Source organism: Stylophora pistillata, chromosome 7 (genome assembly GCF_964205215.1).
Source record: "Stylophora pistillata chromosome 7, jaStyPist1.2, whole genome shotgun sequence".
NCBI lineage: Eukaryota > Metazoa > Cnidaria > Anthozoa > Scleractinia > Pocilloporidae > Stylophora > Stylophora pistillata.
Window position 1 is genome coordinate 28,344,298 of NC_142525.1, and position 26,419 is coordinate 28,370,716.

The following is a 26,419-nucleotide window of genomic DNA, read 5'->3' on the forward strand; positions in this document are numbered from 1 at the left end:
TTTGTTTACGAGAATGAGCATCATATGGAAAATTCCTCTCCGCTCCACCTATTATTCTCAGAACAATTTAAGCACTGATAATCCAGGTTTTCAAAACGCTTTTTGTCTCTTTTCACCCTCCCTCATGTCCATTATTAATGATTATCAGAGTATACAGGTATCCCAAGCTTGCAAAATACGGTTACTTTGCACAATGGGCGAAATAGAAAGATTTGAAAAAGAATAAATAATCACAAAGAAGATGAAATAAAACCGAACTAAACAGTCCTAAAACAGCATAAAAAATTGACACGATACAGAGGTACAACCACTGAGCTAGGTAGGTTTGTTATTTATTCAAAACCAGTTTAGGTTTTTAGGTTGGGAACGCGACCGTTGATTCCCATAAAAATCCTTTCATTTCGCACCATAATGCAACGCTAAGATATCTGCATATTTGAAGGCTCTTGACCCTCAACTCTCAGGAGTGATTAACACGTAACTTCTCCCTATAACATCCATACGGTATCCAACAATAAGCTAAGGAGAATACTCAAACGTATCAGTAAGAGGTTGCAATGTTAATCTAACGCCAAATTTTTAAAGCTAATTATTAAGGAAATGCGTGGCAAGTAGAGGGGAGAATTACGAATCAGATCTTGAGACTCAAAGGGTTAGCCGTAAGACGGTACAAAAAAAATAAGCTGTTCGGCGTAAAACTTGAAAAATGTTAGGCCGTTAGTCGTAAAAAAACAGTAACCTGGAAAGTTGTTCTGTTAACTTTAACAGAAAGAAATTAACCGGTAGCCGTAAAATTGCCAAAATTATAACCACTAGCTGTAAAAGCCACCACCACACTTCGAGACCCCCTTTTTACGGAGGCTCATTTTGCGAGCTTGGGCTACCTGTGGCTTAACTGGTGCTTATAATAAACACAGATTTTCTTAATCCTTTTGTGCATCATTAAGAAAAAAAAGGGTATCTTGCAATCAAGTGAGGCAGTTTTATACAAGCGAACACAAAGGGTTCGAGAAGCTCAAAGATTTATCAGATTCACCGCTTAGCAGAGAATTCCTTTGATCTTGCTAGAAATAACGTCGTCATTGACTCTAAGACTACGTTTACACTAGAGGAAATTGTTCCGGATTCGTGATGAATCCGAAACGTTTTAGTACCGGATTCATTCTGCCGTTTACACGAAAGTGGACGAATCCGAAATAAAAACTTCTCGGTTTGGTCGTGTCTCCGGAGATTTTGAATCCGGAATTTAAAGTGGGAATTTTGAATCCGATAACTTTTGAATCCGGAAAGTTTTGTCGTGTAACCGCTTTTTTTCTCGAATCCGGATATTATTTCCACCTGCAATCTTTTGAGTTTGCGGTGAAACCAAAATGGATCGGGTGCTAACATTGCTGGCGGTCTCCGGTTGGCTAATCTTGTTGCAGGTACAGGCGATAAATTTTATCATGTGTACCGCAGTATTTCTAAAGAAACGAAAATTATTATTGCAAGGAAGTTTAACGTCAGCCACACTTAATCGGCGACGACGTAGACTGCTTGGCATCTGGATCTACTCTAGCATTTTTCTGTGGCATCTGGATCTACTCTAGCCTTTTTTGGGGGAGGCATTTTCACTTTGATGATCGAACGACGAAACAACACTGGGCTTGGTAACCATTTCATTTCGAATGTTCCCAGAGTTGTCGTTGTGTGTAAACGGTCAGGAATCCGAATATCCTTTCAGTGTAAACGCCTACGAATCCGAATACTCCAAAATTGATGAATCCGGAAACATTTACGAATCCGGAAAACTCTCCTCTAGTGTAAACCTAGTCTAAAAAACGGAGCAGTATTTGATCGTCAACAAACTATGATCTCGCCCCATCTTTGAAATGGCCAACGCGTTAAAATGAAATCGTGCAGAACGCCGAAACGTTGAGAGTTTCCTGCACAGATTTCTGTGCACTTTTACCTGAACAAATAACAAAAGGTTTTACTCAATACTGTCATTTAAATTTCTCCTAATGAAACCTGGTGGTGGAAGTGCTCAACCTGTTAATTAATTTCCCTAAGGAATAAGATCTTGGAGAGGTTTCCTAATGAACCTTTGACTTTTCAGTTACTTAAAATGACGTTAATACGCTCAGAACAATGAGCAGCCAAAAACATAGCAATATAATCAGGTGCACAAATATGTAACGCAAGGTTGTTTCTCACTAGGGCCACCTGAAAGTAAACTTATTTGGTTCTATGTCAGGGGCGTTCGCAAGTGATATTAAGTGGTAAGATATCATCTGATGTGATCCCTCTTCGTTTCCCGTGGATGACTTATTCATGCATCATGAGATGCCAAGAATTCTTTACAACTGTACATTCTAGAGAAAGGCCAATCGGAAGGAAGGAAAATACCTTTAAGAGCCAATGAGGACTCATAGTAAAAACAACCAAACTGTCTCAAGCGCGGGAAAACGCGGGTGACCAACTCGCGATTGCTTTTTATTTTGTATCTGATTGGTTGAGAGAGTGGTGTGAATTTTCTGAACCAATCACAGAGCGTAGTAAGCCGTAGATGCCAAGAATTCTTTACAACTGCACATTCTAGAAGTAGAGGTAATTATTCCAAGGTAATTTAAAGAGACTCATCCATAAAAGGATGTCTTCCAATAAGAAATATGAACGCTGTCGCAAATCGTTAATGCCAAGAGTTGAGAACTGAGATCATAGTGGGAAAAAAAATAACCTTGAATCTTTCTTTACTGTCATGCGCGGCACAGGTTTCAGATCAAATGAATGTCTGTCCAAGCACAGGGGCGGATCCAGCATTTAGTTAAGGGGGGTTCGGCGAATTGTCCGAGAGTATGCTTCCCAGGGAGATTTGGAAAATTAGGTCTTCGGAAACATGATTTCCAACATTCTAAGGGAAATTTGAGGGGTTCGACAGCTCCACCGGAACCCACCTGGATCCGCCCCAGAAGCAAATACGGTCAAAATACGGTCATGGCTAGAAATTTTGTTAGCTTTACTTTTTCGCAAGGACTGAATACTTGCATTTTATTTACTTTATGATCTCTTCGTGTCTGGACAGACTGCATCTCTGACATAATGATAGGTCCTATTTGCGACCTTGTATAGGATTCGACAGCACCCTTAACTGTTATCATAATATCCAAGCTTCAATTTCTCATTCTTATAAGACTTTAAAACGGAATAACACTATAACGCAAAACCTGATCGATCTGATGTCGTCGTCAATTACTACTGTTTCACCGCTTGTCTCCTAAACAGATTTCAAAATCCTTTTCAATGTTGTTTACAACGTCAGCTTCTTTTCTTAAGTAATGAAAGGTCTTCGCCTAAGGGATTACATCGTGGTACATAAAGAAAACAACAAAATGTATTGTTCTATACTTTCCGATTATATTTTACCTAGTGATGGAAGCGTTCGCCGTGTTCATCAATTCACTTAAAAAATTAGAGTGTCGAAAGGTTCTCTGATTAATTTTTTACCTCTTTAGTTTGAAATTAAATTTGCGTTGATAGCTCAAAACAGTGTGTAAACACAAATATGCAACGCAATGTTGTTTCTCACCAGGGCCACCCAAAATGAACTTATTTATGTCGAGGATGTTGGTTGTTGTGCAGTCGTACTAAATGGTATCAGTGGTGCGACATCATCTGACGTATGCAGGTTGCGATCCCTCCCCGTTTCTCGTAGATGACTTATTCATAGAACCCCGCCAATAATTCTTTACAACTGCACATTCTAGAAGTAGAAGTAATTATTCCTAGGTAATTCTAAGATTATTATCTTTTATTGTCTTTCTTTACGAAAGAGAAACTGAATGCTACCGCAGATCGTTAATGCCACTAAATAAATATAACTGAAGAATTGAAATCGCAATAGAAAATAAAAACCTTGAATTTCCATCGACAAATGGAAAAAAGGACATGACCGGGCCAGCATTGTACAAATTCAAAATTTTTACTCGAACATAATCAAATTCTGTTAATTAGGGATAGTTTTGCAAGATTAACGTTTTTGTAATAAGCTATCATGGGTTGGTTAAAAAAAAAACATTGTTTATGTTGGTTATATCTATCTCGCTTGAAATTTTATGAATAATAGTTGTTTTGAGCGTTTGGGTATCTTATTTAAAGAGAAATGTTCAGGTTTGAAATTGAAATTGCAAGATTGGTAACGTAAGTAAATACACCAAAAGTGTATTTGGATCGATCGGTGCCCTCAGCACCTTCTAAAAATATGTAATTTTGATGTCTTTACAAGTGATAAAAAAATCGAGCTCTTTCTCAGATCGAGAATTGAAGTAAATGCACGAACCCACCCAACGTAATAAAATTATCACATAGCGAAACGCCGTCCCCCCTAAATCGTTACGACCTTTGGTGACGCAAGAAATCTGCGTGACAGGTTTGCCATGTCACGCATTCTTAATATGGATAAAGTATCCGAAAGCGAAAGAGTTCATTGAAGGTGGGTTAAAAAAAATGTGTTTTAGGCTAGTAAAAGAATTTTAATGGTTTTGAATAGCTGTTAAGTCTTTCTATTTCTAGAAAATACCGCTCGTTTTTAGATATCACACGATAAAGGAGCGAAGAAAGAATGACATTCCATGTTCTCTTGTCCCGTGCAGAAACCGATAAGATTTTTAATTTCAATAACAACCTTTGGGTTCACTAAAATTTTGAATTGAAATAACCGAACTTTGGAATAGGAAATTGCAGAAGAATATTCCTGATGAAGTTAGTCTAAATATTAAACTTTTCGTCAAACTTTACGTTTGAAATAATCAGTTCGCGCGATATGAGGCAAATTAAAGATTAAATTCCTCCTCTTCTGTGATAAAAAGAAGAAAAAAATGTTCAAAATTTCATTTAAATACACTCGTCTTGCGAAAATTCTTCGTGATAAGATGATAACTTAGTGTATGTAAGTTTTCTTAACTTTTTTAACAGCTCTCGTGGGTAAAAATTTTTTACAAACCGTACAACATTTTTAGAGCCAGAAGATTTACCCTTTTAACTAACATTTTTCTTTTCTTTTTGATCATTTGTTTAATTTCCGTAATCTTCTTAATAATCCCATAATAAGTTATTTACAATTCATTTAGAGGGTTGCGAATTTGAAAACAAAAATATGTAATTTGCTACATAACTTTTGATGTTAATTTTCGCGCCATTTTGTTTTGGTTGCGCATGGTTTGACAATACTCCGTATTCAGCACATTTCACAATATGGAAATCGCTACAACCGCCCTTGCAGATTTTTCTTCGTGTTGTTAATATATTCAAGTTTGTGCACAGAAATCGAGTATTGGCAGATGAAAATTCGATATTGTTGCACACTTCTCCGATCTTCACGGGTCTTAACAGCTTCGCCCAGCGGTTTCTGTCGTCAGAGGAAGATTTACAGCATGGCGATGTCGGGTGAAGGCGATTTCAAGGACTTTGGACCTCTTGTTGGAGCGATCGATCAAGGAACTTCCAGCAGTAGGTTTTTGGTGAGTGGTAAATCAATTTCTTAGAGAAACTGGGTATATTTTTGCAACTAAACAGTATTATTTTTGCAATCAAATTATAACTATAGTCTGAGCAGTTCAGTGTGTGAAATGAGTGACACACAATCTACTGATCGTGTCTCGCGCAAATACTTTGAACGCACGAAACAACTCGATGTCTCTTCTTGATAATGTTACATTCCGCTAGATTTTCTCAGGCAAGATTAGTCAGTTTCATCAGATCAACGAGAAATCATACAACACTAGGTATATATTGTCTGGGCAGCACCCCTCAGCTGACTAAAAAAAAAACGCGCTTTGTTGGATGCCACTGTAAACAGGATTTACGAAATAAACATTCCTCCGTGATCCCGATCGTAATGTAAACAACTCTTTCTCCCTCGGAAGTTGTAACCCAGAAAAACTCTCAAATTTCTAGTGTTTATCCTCAAGATTTGACAGTAAATTAAATTAGATCATGGATGGATGTTTTCAGCCCGCAAGGTTTAAATTGTTACGAACAGTAATGAAATACAATTCTAGCTGTCGATCTTAGCTAAACAAATTATGTTTGAACGCCACTGTAGAGTGATATTTTTCGTTTTTATGGCATTACTTTTTTGTTTGTTATATTTCGAAATTAACTTTTCTGGGGTCAGAGGCTGTCAAATCATACACACACCCAGTTTTATTGCAGTAGATTGCCTGCAAGGCCAACGCGTCTTGCCATCTATGGTTACAGCTGTCAAGACGGTAGTCGCACTTTGAACGTGACACGCCACGATACCAAAAATGTTGTCACACAATTGCAATAATTTATTGTGTTGTAGCTATTGCCTCAATAGATGTGATCTGCACATCATGGAAGCTTTGAGGAATTTTTTTTATTAATTGAAAAGAGAGCATTTTCCTGTTTGAATCAGCGACTTACTGTCGGCCGAAAAGAGCCGCTAAATTTGCGAAGAGGCTGAGAAAAACGATACCTTGAGTTATTCAAATAAATGATGGAACGAAGGAACGGTGTGGATCAGCGGAATTGCGGAATATCTTAAAACTCCTTTTTGTATGAAACAAAAGTCTCAAAAAATTGAGTTGCAATGAAATGGGGAAATTATTTGCAATCAACAGACAAAATTTAAAAGAAACAGGTAATCAGAGGATTTGGGGACCACTAGGCTGTCAATTTAGCCCTTTTAAATTATTATTATGTTACTATTGTTATTTTTATTATTATTGTTGTTAATACTATTATTTGTTACCATTCAATTACAGTTTGAATATGTCAATTAGACAATATATTTTTAAAACCATCTTTCTTTTATGGAACAGGGTACTCATAAACATGTAGGATGCAGGAGGTTTTCTGTTTGTATGTAAGAAACAGTTTTGTCCACTAGAAAGGCATCATAACTTTTTTTAATAGCTTGGAATTTCCAAACAAGCATCCAATACTCGATCTTAACCTTTTCACTCCCAGGATTGATGAACATGTAATTTCTCCCCACAATATCCATGCATTATCCATAATTAGTATATACTAAAACAGTGGATAGCGTTGAAGGCGCGCTCTGATTGGCTAGTCAAACTCCGAATATCCTTTGCTATTTACCTCCGAGCAACTCGAGAAAAAGTGGCGTGCCGGTTTGCATCTGTGACAAGCGAAGAAATCACTGAAATAACAACGAAGCAGTCACTGAAAACACAGAGAAAGTGACTAAATTTGGTTTGGCTGTGTTTAAAGGTAATGGTAACCGGGAGTTTATCGATAAAAACCAATGAAAAAGGTTTTGTTTACAAATGCAAATTAATCTTGGGTAACCTCACTTGTTTACTTGAAAATCAAAGTTGAATGGTATTTTTTACAGAATGGTTTCAAATACAGAAAGAGTTTGCAACACCATTTGAAGAAATGTCGCCACCAGAGCTAAACAAAATGTCTTCAGAAATTTTATCTGTCAGCGAAAAAACGAGATGGCAGTTTTTACAACAAAAAATCACTTACCGCGATCCGAGCCGCGTTGGATCGTTACGCGCGGGAAAATGTTGAAATGTTGGAATCGGATGAATTAAAATCAATTTTTGGTGGTGTATATTATCTCACTGTTTTAGTATATACTAAAACAACTATTCACCTCAGTGTCGGTGGTTAGCGGTGGATATTTACCGAGCCGCGAAGCGGCAAGGTAAATATCCATCACTAACCATCTCCACTTCGGTGAATAGTTGTTAATTATTATATGGCTGTGTCTCACAAGGACTGGGAACTACCAAATTCACGAATTTGATTGGCTGAAATCAACATTGAAAGCGGTCTAGATTTTCCCACCTAGACCAGCATCTAGACCGGTCTAGAAAAAAAAAAAGGTACAAAGAATATAAAAAATTGGCATATACTAAACAGCCATATAATTAACATCTTATTAACCGAGCTAGGTCGGTCTGTATGGGAGAATCGTGACCTCGGTTGCTGGTACAGACCTCACTGTGTTCAGTCTGTACTGGCGACCTCTGTCAAGATTCTCCCATACAGACCTCCCGCTCAGTTAATAAGAACTAAGTAGATGATAAGAATATTTAAACTTGTCAGGTAGAAGTTGTTATCATGATATGACACCAAATTCTTGTAACTAATATATGAGGAAATGTGTAGCAGTTAGAGGGGAGAATTAACAATCAGATCTTGGGAGCTAAAGGGTTAAATAAGAAGTTTGAAAGAACTCACCCTCAGACATGGAGACACGGTGTTAAAAAACATTGATGATAACTTTATTCTGCTGGATCCCAAATTTGAAATTTGTAATTTATTGCAGCTCTTTGCCAGTAAAACTGCTGAACTACTTGCCTTTCACCAAGTGGAGGTGAACAGTGTTTATCCCAAAGAAGGGTAGGTATTCCGATGCCACTCTACATGTAAATTACCTCTCTATGAATGACAACAATTTTTACATGTATTTGGTAAAAAAAAATAATAATAAAGCCACAGGTATTGAAAGTTGGTTGTGACACAGCACTCCAAATGGGGACCTTAATAGTGGCTAGGGCAAAGAAAAGTATTTGAACATTAAATTGCCAATGTGGTAACCTATGGTACATCAGTTTACCTGATATTTATGGTTAAACATAAACATTTGTATAAGATGAACATTTGCATATTAAGTATTGTTACTGATTGATTGTTTGTTTGCAAAACAAATTTGAGTACTTCTCATCAATTCTCTAAGTCCAAAGATTTTTCAAGAGGGTAGTTCTTCTCTGTGGAGACCATTTAATGACTTGGTTCTCCCTTTGGGGACTTTGAAAAGATTTGATCTGGGAGCCCCTCATAAAGTCAGTGCTGAAGAATATTCTTAAAGAACAAAGGACCCATTGACTGTTTCCCTTTATCTTTCACTTATCGCTCATTTAGCTTCAACTGAGTAGAAATACTCCTAGTCGCTTCATGCTACAGAAACGGGAGTTAAGCACCGGCCTAATGGACCACTAGGCTCATAAACAGACTTTACCTTTACCTTTCTTACAATCTATGACATAAATTGTATAATGGTTGTTATAGATGGGTGGAGCAAGATCCCAAGGAGATTTTATCATCTGTGTATCAGTGTATGGAGCAGACACTACACAGCTGCAAAGACTTGAAAATCAACCCAGCTGACATCAAAGGTGATTCACAGAAATATTTACATTGTATATCCACGGTTATCCAGCTATCTTAAACTATAATGGCCCCTGATTGTATCCCAGTTTCAGTGGTAGAATGATATAATATAAACTCTTTGACCTCTTGACCAGTATCTAATTTCTCCTTACAATATCACTCCTGAATCAAGCATTTGGGTCACGAGAATAAAGTAAATGATCACCAACTCAAGAAGCTCTGATTGTTATACAAATTCTCCTTGTCAGCACTTTGGGAAAGTGTATGGAGAACATGCAAACTGATGTCACAGTGTGAAGGGATGACAGCTAGAAGTTATTTTTATTCTTGTCACAAGTGTGGGAAAAAGAGAAATTTCTGAGTCTACAAGAAATGGAACTCTTGTACCTTAGGATTCTTCCCTTCATCACTCTTAGCCATTGAACCACTGTGGACTCTTAGAGTTAGTGCATTGCCAGGTTGTAGTAATATTGATATTGCTGTTCCCCTTTATCAAGTTTCCCTCACAGTTTGGCTTTGTCCATATTCCTGGCTGGAGAGAGGCATCCTAAGAGTTCACTGTTTTTCCAAAAAGAGAAAAAAAAGAAAAAAACATACGATATAACTCAGGGCCTAAACCCAAACCTTTTTGTGTGGAGTCCAGAACATTAATTATTTGACTAGATTCACAGAACCACAAGTTGTCCTAGACTTGATTTTTGGCATGTGAAAACAAAGCAGATTTTGTGACTTGTGGTGCCTTATTGTTACATATTTGTGCTGGAAATTAATTTTGTGTAAATAGAAAGGGTATATTTGGTTGGGCTTTAATTTGGCAATTTGGTCAAAAATATATATATATATATCTTTATAATTATATATTTGTCAAAATACTTATCTGCATTAACAAACAGTTGGTCTCAGACACTAGACAGAAAACATGGACAAGATAGTTATGTAGTAAACTGACATTGATATTGGCTAAACAATTATGTTGCAGGGTGTTAAATTTTGGGCAGTCAATTTTTGTGGAAACTTTTCTTCAAGTGTCTTTAATTTTGCGAGTTTTTTTACAGTCACGAAAATTGCGTAAGTTAAATCCTGCGAAAATGCGTAACATTAAGGTTGTAATAAATTAATGTGGGAGGTAAGACAATAACTCAGTGAACTTGAATGCCTTTTTCAAATTTTTATGAATTCACATATTGACTTATGCCTCCAGGGATCACCTATGTCTCATTAAAATTCTCAATTTCTTATCCTGTTTTATCACTCATAGCTGTTGGAATTACAAATCAGAGAGAAACAACAGTGGTTTGGGACAAGGTCACAGGGGAACCACTTCACAATGCTATAAGTCAGTATGAATGCTCCAAGAATTAATCTGTTGTTTCAAAGTTGTATGCTGACCTGTCACAAAACATATTTTTGTGTGTTTCTCGCCACTTCAGGAAATTGCCTAATTGTTTAATGAAGTGCAAAGTGATATGAGTTTATCTATATTTACAGTTTGGCTTGACACAAGGACAAAATCAACTGTGGATCACTTTGAAGCAAACACCCCAGAAAAGACCCGAGAACATGTCAGAGTAAGTGTATTCTGGATGTGGGGGTTGGGGGGGGTGGGGGGGGTGGGAGAGGGGGGTTGGGATAACGTTGCACAAGAACTGTGGTGGTTATTACAAGATAATTTGGTTTTATCAACTGAGGTGATAAAGTAAATTGGCAACGGTGAAGAGTTTCTAAAGCTATAAGACCAAAGTTTTTGAAAGTGGGAATTTTTTTCTTAATTGCAATGTAAGTGGGGTGATTGTACTTCAATATTTGTACTTCAATATTTCCATCAATTTAAAGATGAGTATTGTTCTTTCCAGAATACAGAACTGTAAATTAAACTTTAGTTGAGGGCTGAATGCTTCCAAATGAATAAACTGGAGAAGGCATTTGCTACAAGTTTTTATTTGCTAAATCCACCAAGGTTGAATTTACTTTGAAAGTGAAGAGTTGGTTTGTTTTGTTTCGTTTTTTGTTTGTTTTTTTTTTTTTTACAAAGAGAATAAAACAGAGATTCTGGAGTAAAACCTTTCAAGTTAGAACAACAACGCACAACAAACTAAACTAGCAATATGATGCCAGGTCTAGAAGTTAAACCCAAGCCACATTAGTGAGGGACAAGCACTCTAACTTATAATTTGCATGTTGTATTCCTCAGGCTTGTGTGTAAATTTGAATTTTGTCGCAGAAATTATTTTACTTTGATAATTTTTTTTTCTTGTAGGCATTGTGTGGCCTTCCAATCAACACTTACTTCAGTGCAGTGAAGTTAAAGTGGCTGATTGACAATGTTGAGGCAGTGAAAAAGGCTGTAGAAGAAGACAGGTGTCTGTTTGGTACTGTGGACTCATGGCTAATTTGGGTAATTCTTAGTTTCCATTATCCGAGGGTCCTGCTTTCAGTAGATGTGCTGTTATATAAGACTGTTTTTCTTTTATACTAATTGTTAATTATTTGTTTCCTCAGAACCTGACTGGTGGTAAAAAAGGGGGCTTGCACATCACTGACATCACAAATGCTTCGCGGACCATGCTTCTTAACCTTAAGACTCAAGCCTGGGATCCATACTTGTGCGAGTATGTTTGGTATTTTTCATCAAGGGGGGTTTTATTTATGAAACAGCAAGAATCTGTTGAGTTTTTTGAGTAGTAGAATTTGAAGAGAATTTATCTTGTTGTAAGGGTTTTGAGCACCTTTTAGTTTCTTTCTAACTTATTACATCATAATAACTGTTCTTTTCAGATTCTTCAGCATTCCAATGTCAGTTTTACCAACTGTGAAGAGTTCCTCAGAAATATATGGGAAACTTGTAAGACAAAGCAACATTTATTTGATTAAAACCCTGATTTAACAAACACATTTGAAGCAAATTTTAATCCAGTTTTGGAGAGGCTGATAATATGAAAGTCTTGATAATCTAAAAGCATGAAATGTGGTAAATTTTGTTGTATACTGTAGAGTCGTATAAGGTATTGTTGTATAAGGTAGAGTCGTAGAGTTGAAAATGTTTTACTTTCTTTAGCAAACTTCTCTCTAAGCGTATTAAGAGAATCGTTATAAGGTTGTTATTCTCTTATTTTCAGGTTGATGGTCCTCTCAGTGGAGTGCCTATATCGGGGGTATGTTCTGTATTATTTTGTACTTTACCCTCTCACTCTTAAGAGTGACCAAGAAGAAATTTCTCCTTACAATATCAGTACAATATCAAGCAGACAGGTGATGAGAATAAAGAAAAACACCAAGAAGGAGATATCGTATGATTCAACACTAAATTCTCAGCACTTAAATAGAAAAAAAAAGGTATAACAGAGGAAAAGGAGAATTAGTATTGAGATCTTGGGAGTGAAAGGGTAAAGGTAACTCAAATTGTTTGATAACAGTGCTCCCACTCATGCGAAGCGCACGTGGGGCAGAGCCCCATACCCATGGAATATGGTCAACCCCTTTTCGTTTGGTTGTCACACGACTGACCGAGCGTACGTACGTGCCTAAGGGAGGGGTGACTCAGGCGAGTCTTGGCAAATGCACATCTTTTATGTTATCATTAATATTATGCACTTGGGAGCTCTGCTTTTAGGCTTGGCTAAATCTATGTATTAAGTCATAATATACCACACTTTTTTGATAAAAAAAAGACAATTGTTTTTCAACAATTAAGACATTTTGTTAAAATATAGGATTACTAACAGCAAGTGGCCTCTTAGAGACAGACAAGATATGTCACAGCAACAGCTGACAAGAACAAGAACCAACAAGTTTATTTCGATAGTTTAGTCATAAAGAAACTGGGAGTCGTATGGCATGCAGGGAAACAGTGTCTGCAAACATGATTTATAAAGACCAAATAAAGGAGAATAGTTTTGATTTAATATTATTGTTTTTTTGATGATAGTGCCTTGGTGATCAGCAAGCAGCATTAGTTGGACAACTGTGCTTTAATCAGGGAGATGCCAAAAACACGTAAGTTGTCGAAAGTTGCTTCTCTGTCCTACCAAGGTGCCCGTGGTAGGGTAGGGTGAAGAGATGAAAGTAAAGTCTACACTTGAGTCAGGTGGCTCACATGCAGCCAAAGCTTGTCTAGGTTTCTGTAGCATGAAGCAATATGAAAGGGCAAGGCACGGCGAGAATAATGTGCCTTGCTTAATAACACAATTAACATGCCTTGTCTGTGACCTAGACCTCTAAACCCAAAGTCCCGCATGCCAACCATTGGGTAACTGCGACTTCCTTGGCATGGTTGAGGGAATCTTTCCTAGAACAACCTAGATGAAGGAGAGGACCAATGGCTGGGAGCTTAGGAGAACAGGGGAATGGGAGAGGAGAAGGTGGAAACCAGAAACTTTATGATTGTGGAAAGTGGGAGGGAAATGTATAAATACAAACATGGATGAACAAGCATAAAAATGCGTAAATACAAACATGGATTCACCATTAGTGTGCACTGCTTCACATTAAAAGGCAGGATGTGAGAGAAAAGAAAAACAAAGATTAAGAGATTTTGCTTCCTTTTTCCTGTCCTTACCTCTAACAAGGCTCTCAAATAAAATATTTATCATAATTGAGGAAAATCTAAATAATCACACTCTCAGTCACTATCATGCTGTTTTTTTCATCTACATAGCTACGGGACTGGATGTTTTCTCCTCTACAACACAGGACAAGAGGTACCAAACTCTGCTGTGACATACTTTCAGAGAAAAAGTGATATGAATGCTATGTCTGTGACCATTCTCTATATGTTATTTTTTCTGATTTTGTTTGCTGGTTGTTCATTATTATTGTTGTTATTATTATTATTTATTATTATTATATTTTTTTTTTTTCAATTCAAAAGGTGGTCCTCTCTCAAAATGGTTTGCTGACAACTGTTGCTTACAAGCTGGGTCCTGACCAACCCACAGTCTATGCTTTAGAGGTGATTACAAAACTAATAATAGCTAGAGAACCAGAAATGAGGGGGCATTGGGGCCTCTGGGAAACCGCAAAACTAGAGAAAAAAACCTCCAAAACCGAAAAACCGACTAAAAAAGGCAACAAAACCGAAAACTGCATGCAAACCTGACAAAACCGCTTCATTTTCACTTTTAAAGGGGTCAAAAAGAAAAAATCAAAAACCGCATCGGGATTTTCGTGAAAACCGAAAACCGAATGCAAAAACACATAAAATCCGCAAACCGCTCTGAACATCAAAACCGAAAAACTGAACCTTTTTGGCCCAAAAACCGAAAAACCGATCCAAAAACAGTCAAAACCGCAAAACCGAGAATCCCAAAGCCCCCCTCAGAAATGTGATGAAGGGGGTAATTAAGATTCTAAAAAACAGTGGTGTTGTATTGGTGGGAGTAATGAAGTAATTTTGATTTTATCAACTGAGTTGATAATATAAATACTATAAAGAGTTTAATTTTTTTTCTCCAATCAAGCCCCATCTGGGGCTTGGATTTTTTCTAATTACATTAAATTTGTTTCATCTTCACATGCTCACTTTGGAGGTTGGTTGGCTGCATCTTGATATGCTTTAATGTGACAACGTGATGCTGTTAGTGAGTTTCCCATGCGCTGCTCAATACTTGGCTGTGTAGCCGTGTGATGCAGTTCCAGTTGAGATCCCCAAATTGACCCTTGCTCACCATAGAGTCTCCAGTAGCTCAGTGGCTAGAGCATCTGACTAGATCACAGAGTGTCGTGGGTTCAAGTCCCATCTGGGGCTCGGATTTTTTGTAATTACATTTTCTCCATCTGCTCTGACAAGGGGCTAGCACTCTTAACGTCACTTTGAAACTCTTTATGGTGGCCAACTTACATTATCAACTCAGTTGATAAAACCAAAATTACTTGATGAAGTAGTGTGAGGGTTACTTGGGTCAGACTAGTATCTAATCATAAAACAATAGGGTTTAATGCAAGTGGTGTTCTTTTGTTCACAAAGAATTACACCCGACTTGGCTCTTTAAAAATACCCACCTCTTTTCCCCATGTAAATATTGTAAATATTATAAATCATAGAAATGCAATTTTTTTTTATTCATTTTAGGGTTCAGTTGCCATCACTGGTGCAGCTGTAAAGTGGTTAAGAGATAATCTCAATATGATCAGCACGGCATCAGAGATCGGTAAGCTACAAATCTAAAATAGCTTATTCATACTGTTGTACAAACTATACAGTATACCCTGGTCCTTGTAACTTATGTACCTGAGCACCCTTTGGAATATCACCACCTTGAGGGTTGCAGCAGAACCCATGCCTAATTTTATAGGACAATGAAAAATTCAGAAAGTCACATGAATTAATGCACTTTGTTGGACACCTTTCTCTTATACAAATCTACACCCCTCCCCCCCTCCCCTAACCCAACATTAATCCTAACTTGTTATGACTGTCATTATTTAGGGGAGGGGTGCATGGTTGAACAGTTGCTCAGATACTGTTACAGTAGTTAATCCAAGACATTCATATGAAAGTTGTCCAAACCAAGCAGTAAATGAAAGGGGCCACTACTAATAGCCATGAACTTAAATAAATAAAGTTGATAATGTAGGAAGTGGTTGTCCAATCTTCAGAGCTGGTGGCTCATGTTAAAAACACTTGATTCCAGATTGAATTGGAATTTGGAATGTTGGTTTTTGCCAAGGGAGGAAAACCGGAGGACCTAGAGAAAAACCCTCAGAGCAAGGACAATAACCAACCACAAACTCAACCCACATGTGATGCCAGGTCTGGGAATTGAACCCAGGCCATAGTGATGGGAGGTGAGCGCTCTCACCACTGCACCATCCCTGCTCCCTTAACTTACAGCTCTATGCATGACATAGTACATCTTATTTTGTTCCCAGAAACCCTAGCAGCCAGTGTAGAGACTTCAGGTGGTGTGTACTTTGTTCCAGCCTTCTCCGGTCTGTTTGCTCCCTATTGGCAGACAGATGCAAGAGGGTAGGTTAATAAAATAATTGTAGTTGTTTTTTCTATAGTGTAAACCTCAATAGTTTTTGTCACATACTTGTTTCAGGCATACATTATTGTATTTCTATGTTATATGTTTAGCACAAATGGACTCTTATCAACTTTTTCAAATATTATTGAATAGAGAAAAGCAGAAGACATCTGACTAGAGTGAAACAAATTATTCATTTTGACAGAGTATTATTTAATCTTTTAAATCCCTGAGAGTAACTAACATCTCATTTCTCCTTACAATATCACCCCTGAATCATACAATGAGGTCAGGAGAATAAAGGAGATGATCACCAACTTTAAAAGAAGCTCTTGATTGTTAAACAAATTCTCTTTGTAAGCACCTTAGGGAATGCGTAGAGAACAGTATGGAGAATATGCATACTGATGTTAGGTTATAAAGGGTCAATTTGTGATTTTTGGCCTATTGTAATTCACCCAACTCTCCTGTCTTTTCTTTTTTTTTAACAGTGAGAGTACATGAGGCTCTAATACCCAAACATTTACTCTGCTCCTGATACTGCTCTTTGTTTTGTAGAGTTATCATAGGATTGACCCAGTTTACCAACAAGGCACACATAGCAAGGGCCACTCTTGAAGCAACGTGCTTCCAGACACGCGAGGTAAGAGATGGAGTTGATGCAGTGACTCTCTAACATAATCTGCTTCCTTGATTGTAACCTAGAAACTGCATTGACAGGTCGTTTATCTTAGCCACACACCTCCTATTGTAACCACAGCCACCCCATCACAACCTCAATCATCTGATCTGACCAACAGCCTAGTTTTAATACATATCACCATCACAGATTACCCACAGTCCTTTTTATTTGGTCACAGTCTTCCCACCTTAGCCACAGTCCTTTGTCTAAACAGAATCAACCATTCTATCTTTAAAATTAATAGTTTGTTTTGGCTGCAACCAAGGTTTCTCCTCTTATAGCTATGGGTTGATCATCTTAACCACAGATTTACCAACTTAAAGACAGACACACCCCTAGAAAGGAATTATTTAATGTTCTAAGACTTACAGTGGCCTCTGGTAGGAAGTGGTACAAATCTTTTGAAGAAAAATCCTCTTCTCTATAATTTTTAACCTTTGAATTTGCAGCAGTGATTAACATGTAACTTCCCCCCTATAATATTCACACATTATCCAGCAAACAGGTAATGAGAATACTCAAACTTATCAGGTAAAAGTAGTGATCTAGCACCAAATTCTCCTAACTAATTTACAAGGAAATGTGTAGCAGCTAGAGGGGAGAATTTACAATCAGATCGCGATGGATAAAGAGTTAAGGAAGTCCCTCTCCTTTCCTAGTTCTCTTCCATGATTGCATCTGTACAACCCTTTAACTCCTAGAAGTGATTAACATATAACTTCTCCCTGTAATAATCATACATTATCCAATAAACAGGTAATGAGAAAACTCAAACTTATCAGGTAGAAGTTGTTATCTTGATCCAACACCAAATTCTCCCAACTTATTTAGAAGGAAATGTGTAATAGGTAGAGGGGAGAGTTAACAATCAGATCTCGGAGGGTTAATGACAGCAACCCCTTACATTACTCTTCTATTGAGCACATTACTATATAAATGTAATCAATTATTTTGTTTTGTTTTGTTTTGGTTTTTTTTTTTTTACAATGTTAGCTCTTGGATGCCATGAACATGGATTGTGGGATACCGCTTGCATCTCTTCAAGTTGATGGTGGGATGACAGTGAACAACTTGCTGATGCAGCTTCAAGCTGATATCCTGGGAATATCTGTAGGTAAGCAGCTGTATGATCATCAACTTGCCCAATTTAATCCTTTGATGCCCTCAAGTGATCAGCCTCTAATTTCTCCTTGTGTTCAAGGTTCCCGTGCTCCTTGAAAGTCTTTGAATTTAATTTTTTGTTTTCAAGGACCCTTGAATTTAAACTCAGGTCCATGAAAATTTCTGAAAAGTCCTTGAAAATAAGTGCAGATGAATCAATGTCAAAGTTTTCTTTTGTTTTCAGTGTTAAAAGTGTAAGTTTCTAGCACAATTCGCAAAACAAGTTTTCCTTTCAAATCTTGCATCTGATTATGTTTGACATGTGATTTTTATATGTTTTGTACCTGATTGGTGCATTGAAAATAACCTTGGGTACCTAGCATGTGATCACTCTGATGTGCATGCTTGAAGTCACACTTGTTGGACTTTTATCTGGTACTTTTAACAATACAGAGCAATGTTTTTTATTACTATTAGCTCTTATTTGATGCAAAAGTCTTTAAATTTGAGAGCCAAGGTCCTTGAAAATGACCTAAAAAGTCTTTGAAAGTCTTTGAATTGGGTTCCTGAAAAAGTGCAAGAACCCTGTGTGTAGTACACAAGGCTGCCGTTATCGCGATGAAATAGTGCTCTGGCTACTTTATAATTTCCTCCTGCTACTTTTTTTCAATTTGAAAACCCTGCTTGTGTTATAACCCCTGAATCACACTTAAGTTCTTGAGATTAAAGGAAATGATCAACTCAATCAAGTCAGTCTTTTGAATATTGAAAAATTCTCTTCATAAAAACCATGGAAAACGAAGGAAATGGAATGAAAGTGCACACTGATGTTAGAAACCATGGTTGTAGCTCAAATAAACTAATAATTTTAAAGATAGAATGTTTGATTCTGGTCTAGATAGCTGTGGCTGAGATAGGAAGACTCTGACAAAACAAAGTGGACTGTGGCCAGCACATTTAATGTAGTCACTTACAGGAGGTTGAAAATATTTGTGACAGTTTTAATTGGCTTTAATTGAAAAGGGGCTATTTAACTTTTTTTTGTTTTGCAGTGCGTCCAACAATGCCAGAAACCACTTCCCTGGGAGCAGCAATGGCTGCTGGTATGGCCAAAGGAGTGGAAGTGTGGACTGTTCACACAGAGGACAAGTCTCAAGTAAACACTGACATCTTTGAGCCAGCTGTTAATACACAGGGTAAGATTGATGACCTTTTGTAATATACCTGTTCCTTAGACATAGACAGGTCAATTCATCACTGTCTACTAGACAGTATACAATGGCTAGGATCTAATTCTCCTTACAATGCCACTCATGAATCAAACTTAAAGTGCCTATGACATGAATTTTTTTTTCTTGGTTTTTGTTAGTTTTATGCATATAAAAAACGATTTTAACCTTTAATCCGGGCAGAAATGTCGTCAAACCCTTCTTTTTTAGTTCAAAACACGTGCTATCTGCAAACGAAATTGTCCCCTCTTGCGTGCGGCTAAAACGTCAGGTGATTTTCTTTCATGACGTCAAGTTGTGTACAGCCATTGAAACCAACATGGATGACAGTGCGGCAAAAAGAGGGATTCTATAATCTATAGAATCAGCAGAGTGACACTCGCTCAAATGAATGAATGACTCGCCTCTCACCTCCACACGTTCCGCAACTTGGTGTTTTGTGTACACAAAATTACAACACAAAGGCCGTCGCAAGGATTGAACTAGGTCCCAGACCCCGAGACAATTTTCACTACAAAATAGTACTTTTAAGAGTGCAAAAATTCAGGCTTGAAAACGTTTCTGCCGGATTGAAGGTTACAATCGTTTTTTTATTTACACCAAGCTAAGAAAAACTGAAAAAAAAAATTTATGTCATAGGCACTTTAAAGGTCAGGAGAATAAAGAAAATGATCACCAACTGAAGAAGCTCATGATTTTTAAACAAATTCTCTTTGTCAGCGCCGTAGGAGATGTATAGACTGAGGAAAGTGCGGAGAATATGCATACTGCACTGATAGTGATAGGATGAAAAAAGGTTAAGCTGGAGAGCAAAATTTGAAACTAAATATAGGTATTATAACTCAGTGTAGCTAACAAACTAATCAAGTGGAGTACAGGTAAGTAATGATTTGTTTTATTTTATTTTCATGCCATTGAATTTGTTCTCAATTCAAAGCTCGAGATCATCATTATGCTCGATGGAAGAAGGCTGTTCAGAGAACCATGAAGTGGGAAGTGGATGATGGTGAGAACCAAGGTAACAAAAGCAAGTTTATTGTAACTTTCACACTGAATTAAACACGAAGGCGTGCTATAAAAGGAGCCTTAGGTCCCACTGGACCATTTGTCAATCAACCGTCGTGTGATGTAGAACTCTTAGAGTCAAATACAATGTATATATGAAGTTCATTATACATTATACATCATGCATCATACGTATCTTAGAGTCAAGTCAGCTTGAGCTACAGCTACTCCAAAGCAGTGAACAGCAGGCGCATTCCTCAAAATTGTTTCGTTTTCATCACAATACAAGAATTTTTGAGATTTGTATTTCCTTTCTCCAATGGAAACTGTCTTTATTTGGGGCGGTAAATTTGAGATCGAAGTAGGTGGTTCGCACGCTACCTCATGCCACCATGCTGGTGGAAGTAAACAACAGATATCTCATTAGCTCCTTTTGTTCGTCTACCAGCATTTAAATTTGACCCGCACACGTCAACGGTGAGTGACAAATGAGCCTAGGTCTTCCCAGGGAAGACTTCCTTATCTAGCGCGCCTTCGTGTTTAAATGCAGAAGATGGTACTTAATGCATGTAAAAGAACATTGTTTTTGGTGATGTTGTGTTTGATGACTATCCTGGATGAGGTCTGATAATATCCATATAACACTGTAGCAGATTATAGAAGATCTTATGCCCACTAAAAGGGGAATTTTCTGTGCTAGCTAATAATAATGAAAATACAGCTAATGATTAACTATAGCTTTTTGCATGGCCATGGCTGCAGGGTTGTAATCAAATAAAAAAAGAGAAATGAAACTTTCTTTGCAAATGAGGTGCACCCATTTAATCTTTTTAATTTAATGCACTCTTTGTGGTAATAACCATCTCACTTGTCAAAGTCTTCCAAGTGTCAAAATTGTTCGAAATGTTCACACCACAGCTATAACTTTGCTAAGGAGAAAAGTGAACTATTGACAGTGAATTGACTTAATTAAGACCTGCAAAATGCTTCTCATGACCTTTGATGGCTATCTTTGGAGTTTTTTTTGAGACTGTAAACTGTGATATGCCTGGATAAGAGCTTGGATCTGACATTTAACTGGCAGTGACCTTTGAATCATGATATTTGATGTCACTCCACTCAAGAACTGTGACCGTTAGAAGCTGTAATATGAAAGGCGACACTTGGTTTTAAAGTGTTATATTTGACATGTTACTTGTGGTATATGATGTGATGCCAAGAAGAAAAATATCCACACAGGCATGTCTGGTAATTCCAATATCAATAACACTTCAAAAAATGTAACTTTTCCAGACATTTGATTAAGAAATGCAATCTACATAGTAGAGATCTTTGACAACGATTGGTGTGGAATTCAGTGACAGATACAGTAGAATTAACATGGCTTTGATTATGCTAATTGACATTCAGCTGATATCATAACTGGCACAGTAACCAGCTTACATGTGCAACAGCATTTACTTTGTGATTTTGAGTAACATTACATTCAGGATTCATGTACTTCCAGTACTTTGAAGTCTTAGCATTTAATATGTTTTCCATTTAAAAAATTAGAGTGGCTTTAGATAATGACTAACACATCCCACGATTACACCTTCAAGTATTGTTTTCCTGCAATTTTACACAGCACTTTCACTTCTATATTTATTTTGTCATTTCAAATTTTTTCACTGCAAAGTTCATGTTGTTTTAGGTTGAATGCACAAAAGGTGTGTTAAACAGAGAAGTTATTTTGGAGGTCAGATTGGCGTGATTTTTCCTTTATTTGTGTTGTTTTTACCATGGTGTCAGCTTGTCTTTTGTTGTTGTTTTCTTGTAAAAGATACTTTCATTTGCGCTCAAGGCACATTGCATTTTTTTTAGCATATTTTTGTTGAAAACAAGTTGCATGAAATAGTGGAAAGTGAATGTTAACTCAGTAAAATTCAGTTATAGTGCTTTGCCTTTTTCACAAGTGGAAGTTTGATTCCCTGTTTAAGAACACAAAACTAAGAATTGTCTTCACAGGATCAAATTATTGCAGTTGTATTGATGTTTGTGCTTGTATGCCACAGTGAGCAGACCAATGCATGCTCTGGAATGGTCACTGCCCCAAGCCTATTTCAGCCTCAGATTAGATACCTAACTTCCCAAGAACAACTGTACATCAATGTTGAATTCCAGCCAACCCGTATTAATTTAGACTAGCTTGAATGCGAGTCATGCTGTGATCATAGGCCAACTTCAGTCACTGCTCCCTACATCAGTTGCATTCCTTTAAAATACATGACGATTAAAAGTACTATTGTACCTGGTTTGTCCCATGTGAAGTTCAGCATATGGTTCAAAGTTGGTCCACAGCCGTCAGTCCTTGCTAAACCTTGCAACTAACCTTTTCAGATTTTTTTCTTGTGTCGTGGGCCCAGTTGATGAATAGGCAGACAAAGCTGTCCAACAAATGAATTGCTATCAAACAAATGTTAATAAACTGTACTGCACGAGAAACCAGAGAGAGATTTATCTACCTAGATCTGATTGTTAATTCTCCCCTCTAACTACTTGACATTTCCTTGTAAATAAGATACAAGAATTTGGGTTTAGATCAAGATTATAACTTCTACCTGATAAGTTTTGGTATTCTCATTACCTGTTTGCTGGATAATGTATTGACGTTACGGGGAGAATTCACATGTCGATCACTTCTGGGAATTAAATGGGTAATCCTGCATTATTTTTAAATGCACTTTTTTTTTCTGTCTTTCAGATTTATCCCAGTCAACCTCTGCAGTTGTGGGACCCATACTTTTTATATTTGGTAGTTTGGCAATAGGTTTGATTGCCTCTAAACTAAGATAGCAGATAAAGTGTGAAGATATCTAATTGAATGATTGATTTGATATTAATTTATTAGAAAATTTATTTTTAATATAATTATTTCTTGTGTCTATGAGATTTTAGCCACAAAGGGGAAAAATGTACGAAGTATTTTTTTTTATTGTTGAATTATGTTTTGGTATGTCTGTGGCATGTATTACCAGTATTATTACCATATTAATAACATTAAAAAGGGTGAGGGTTTAGTATATCAACTTTGTAGTGCAGTTCCAAGGATCGTCGGTTTTAGAGTAATTCTCAATGGAGTGTCAACAGTAATCTGAAGTTGCTTTGGTTTTACTTAACATTGTTTTGAGATCTAGAAAGCTTGCTCCTTCCCATCAACCAATCTGATTGAAATCTAAAACCAATAGCAAGTTATTCACTCTTGTGCCCACCTCCTTCAGGCTTGTTTAAATTTGAGCTCTTGTGACATTTTCCTTCCTTTTCCTTCCTTCCTTGTGATTGCTTTTGTTTTGGTTTCATGACACTCAGTCAAAATGTGCTCCTCTTACCACCTGAGGTATTTTAACCCTTACTCTTAAGATCAGAGCAGTTATTCTCCCCTTTAGATGCAATAGAATTCCTTGTAAATTAGCAGGAGCATTTGGTATTACATCTAAACAAGACCTGATAAGTTGGTGGCTTATTATAACGTGTTCTTTGGCAGTTGTACTGACAGCTGAGGGAAAAGTAAAATTTCAATCACGTACGAGTGAAAGGGTGAATTGATACCATGGCACACGAGCGTGTTTGTTGATGTTCTTCTGCTATGACCTTCTCTTGGTAACACCAATTTATTTATCCATCAGATTTATATATAGGATAGATTATTTTACTTGTGTGACAATTTAACTCATTATCACATTTGAATCAACATTAAAACAACAATAATGAACTTTTTTGTTGACTCTTGTGTTACATGGACTACAAAGAAGTACTTTGGAATTGTCATGAAGTAAATTTGGTTTAACTTGCAATAGAGTTCTCTTTCCCATGGTGCACCATTCTTTCTGGGTGAAATAGAGGAAATATTCAAACATAGAAATTTGAAATACAACAATTTAACTTTTGCAACTTTCGCAGATAACTGGAGATATCTATTGGAGAGCTATTCAAAGCATGTCATTGATAAACCTTGGCGATGATTGAGTGAGATACGGCAAAAAAGTCAGTAAGAAAAGAGCCATCATTAGTTTGGAAACCACACTTCTTTTTCATCGTGTAGAGCTTTTTCGTTGGCTTTCGACACTTGTCAGAATAAACTCTGCCCATTCAGCAGCCGCTTGTTTCAATTTTACACATTCTCTCGTATAATAGATTTTGTTTGTTATTCATCAACTGTGACGTAGCATTGATTCTGCAAGCCCAGATTCTTTACCGATGTGACAGCATTCCCATTCCTTTTGCTCTCTTTCTTTCTGCGCCAACCCTTCGGTTATGATTGGCTCTCAATCCTTTATTCCGTTCATTGTGTGCTCTGTTCTTCTTCTCTGCATCACTTACACCCCTACCACGCCCTTTGGGCCCACCCTTTTGCCCCTCTTTCGCTGCGTCTTCGTCCTTTTCACCTTTCTTTGGTTTACGCGGGCCACGGTAGCGTCGATTCACGAGTGCTTTGTCTATTTCTGGTTCATCTTCTTTCGCTTTTCCTTCCCCAGAAGAGCTCTGTTCTTCGCTCTCTTCGTCAGACGGCTCAGGAGATCCGCCAAGAACACGTGGAATAGTGAACGGCCTGTAAGAAATGAGAGTTGATTATTCACAGAGTACTTCTAACTTCTTGGTCGAAAAAAGATCCAAGTTGCCATTTTATTCTGACCAACGTGTTTATCTAGAGAGTAAGGTTACCTTTCCCCTTCTAACTCCTGAGAGTGACTGGGTTCTAATTTCTCCTCAAATGTAAAGGTCGTGAGAATAATGGAAACGATCACAAGTTTAACAAGCTTCTGATTGTTAAAAAAAACAAATTCTCCCTGTCATTATCACACGAAATTTATCAAGAACAGTGCGGAGAATACAATACTAATGTTAGGGCGTAAAGGTTAAAGACTATCGTTCATATTATTTAAAGAGGGCTGCTGCGCTTTTTTTTTTTTTTTTTAAGCATTTTGACTTGACGATACAGAACTTATTATTATAATTATTTTTTTAAATATGCCATTGTAGATTGCTGCAAGGTGATTTTTACCACAATTGGCTGTGATGTCGCAGACTGATTGGCCAATTTGCCGTTGTCGATAAGAGTACAGACAAGGCTAGGATATGTTGATGCGGACTCGCTTGGCTGCGTCAAGTGAGTCCAAAACATTTTGACCACTGTGATGATAACTATCGTTATCGATAAAAGTATCGACAACGTTCCACCAAAAGACCTTTGCCTCTTTTATACGGCATGTGTACGATCCGTAATCGATTATGCAGCACAAGTTTTTCATTACTCTCTCTCTCTGAATACCTCCACCAAGAACTAGAACGTATGCAGGAAAGATTCATGAGAATCATTTGTCCTGGTATGCAATACGAACAGGCCTTAGCTATTATGAATCTTCCAACTGTGAAAGACCACCATGAAAATATGTGTACAGCAACATTTCGCAACATAATAAACGATCCTCAGCACAAATTAAGCAAACTTTTACCACCCCGCTATGTAAGCTCTCATAGGTCAAGGCACGAGCGTACCTTTGCTTTGCCACGTTGCAAGACAAACAGACTTAAAAGCTGTTTTTTTAATTGCTTCGGCCAGAATAGTCAACAGCCACAAATAATGTACAAGTTCCCTCTTACGACGAACTACGTATTTTTTAATAATAAGATGAATACATGTACATAGTAATTTTTATTTTATATCTGTGAATACGTAATTCAGTTCATGCTGTGAAGTGTTTACCAATAAAGTATCTATCTATCCACGCTAAACCACTATCGATTTGTTAAATTTCTGCCCCCCCTATGATTTGTCCAAAAACATTGACAACAGCGTGGGAAGTTTATGAACGACGTAACAACTAGGAGATTCAAATTACACAACATGAACAAAACACAGTGACTCACAACAAATATGAAAGAAAAGAAATGAGTTTCGGTCTTGCGCACATATTCTTCGTGATGGTTGGGAAGGAAAATATATTTGACTAGCCTGTGAACTGGCTCCGCCTTTTTAAGGGTCGAGGAAGAAGTGGCTCCTGACAAGGAGCTAACGCTGTGGAAACTTCAGCTTCAGAACTCTTTAAAGTGGACAATTTACAATTTATTGACTCGGTTGAGAAAACCAAATTATCTTAGCTTCAAAATAAGCTAGGAAGTGATAATCAGGGCTCGACACTAACGGTAGCCCACTAGCCACAGACTAGTAGAAATTCAGTTTTGGCTGGTGGTTTTCAATTTCTACTAGCCAGTTTGCATAGTAAACAGACTGAAATTGTCGTAACATC

The 26,419-nt window shown here is 37.3% G+C and overlaps 2 protein-coding genes across 5 annotated transcripts in view; one reads left to right on the forward strand and one right to left on the reverse strand.

Annotated features, from left to right (window-relative positions):
* Nucleotides 1-5,262: 5,262 nt before the first annotated feature.
* Nucleotides 5,263-23,887, forward strand: LOC111330616 (glycerol kinase 3). 3 transcript variants are annotated; one of them, XM_088726513.1, is made up of 20 exons: nucleotides 5,263-5,498; nucleotides 8,306-8,379; nucleotides 9,049-9,155; nucleotides 10,409-10,486; nucleotides 10,639-10,718; nucleotides 11,408-11,545; nucleotides 11,650-11,759; nucleotides 11,926-11,992; nucleotides 12,267-12,302; nucleotides 13,076-13,143; nucleotides 13,805-13,847; nucleotides 14,018-14,098; nucleotides 15,218-15,296; nucleotides 16,018-16,114; nucleotides 16,674-16,758; nucleotides 17,791-17,911; nucleotides 18,951-19,094; nucleotides 20,065-20,145; nucleotides 21,826-21,841; nucleotides 22,876-23,042. In XM_088726513.1, the coding sequence occupies exons 1-19, from the start codon at nucleotides 5,319-5,321 to the stop codon at nucleotides 21,828-21,830; spliced, it is 1,674 nt and encodes a 557-aa protein (XP_088582639.1). In that variant the 5' UTR covers nucleotides 5,263-5,318; the 3' UTR covers nucleotides 21,831-21,841; nucleotides 22,876-23,042. The 3 variants fall into 3 exon arrangements, with proteins under 3 accessions (XP_088582639.1, XP_088582637.1, XP_088582638.1); XM_088726512.1 differs by having other exon boundaries at nucleotides 5,267-5,498; nucleotides 21,826-21,870; nucleotides 22,876-23,887; XM_088726511.1 differs by lacking the exon at nucleotides 21,826-21,841 and having other exon boundaries at nucleotides 5,264-5,498; nucleotides 22,876-23,196.
* LOC111330609 (activating signal cointegrator 1 complex subunit 2-like) overlaps nucleotides 23,764-26,419 on the reverse strand; it is a 15,790-nt gene continuing 13,134 nt past the window's right edge. The window contains exon 11 of one of the 2 annotated variants that reach the window (XM_088726509.1): nucleotides 23,764-24,720. In XM_088726509.1, coding sequence (XP_088582635.1) covers nucleotides 24,363-24,720 — 358 coding nt within the window. In that variant the 3' untranslated portion in view covers nucleotides 23,764-24,362. The remainder of the gene's footprint in view (nucleotides 24,721-26,419) is intronic. The other variant, XM_088726510.1, reaches the window with a different exon arrangement.

What these genes read in the sequence shown, in the direction of transcription:
- LOC111330616 (XM_088726511.1), top strand. Translation starts at nt 5,319, where the DNA reads ATGAAAATTCGATATTGTTGCACACTTCTCCGATCTTCACGGGTCTTA. An exon ending in CAGAAATATATGGGAAACTT is followed by an intron (nt 11,993 to 12,266) that starts GTAAGACAAAGC and finishes TCTTATTTTCAG; the next exon opens with GTTGATGGTCCTCTCAGTGG. An exon ending in CGTGCTTCCAGACACGCGAG is followed by an intron (nt 16,759 to 17,790) that starts GTAAGAGATGGA and finishes TTACAATGTTAG; the next exon opens with CTCTTGGATGCCATGAACAT.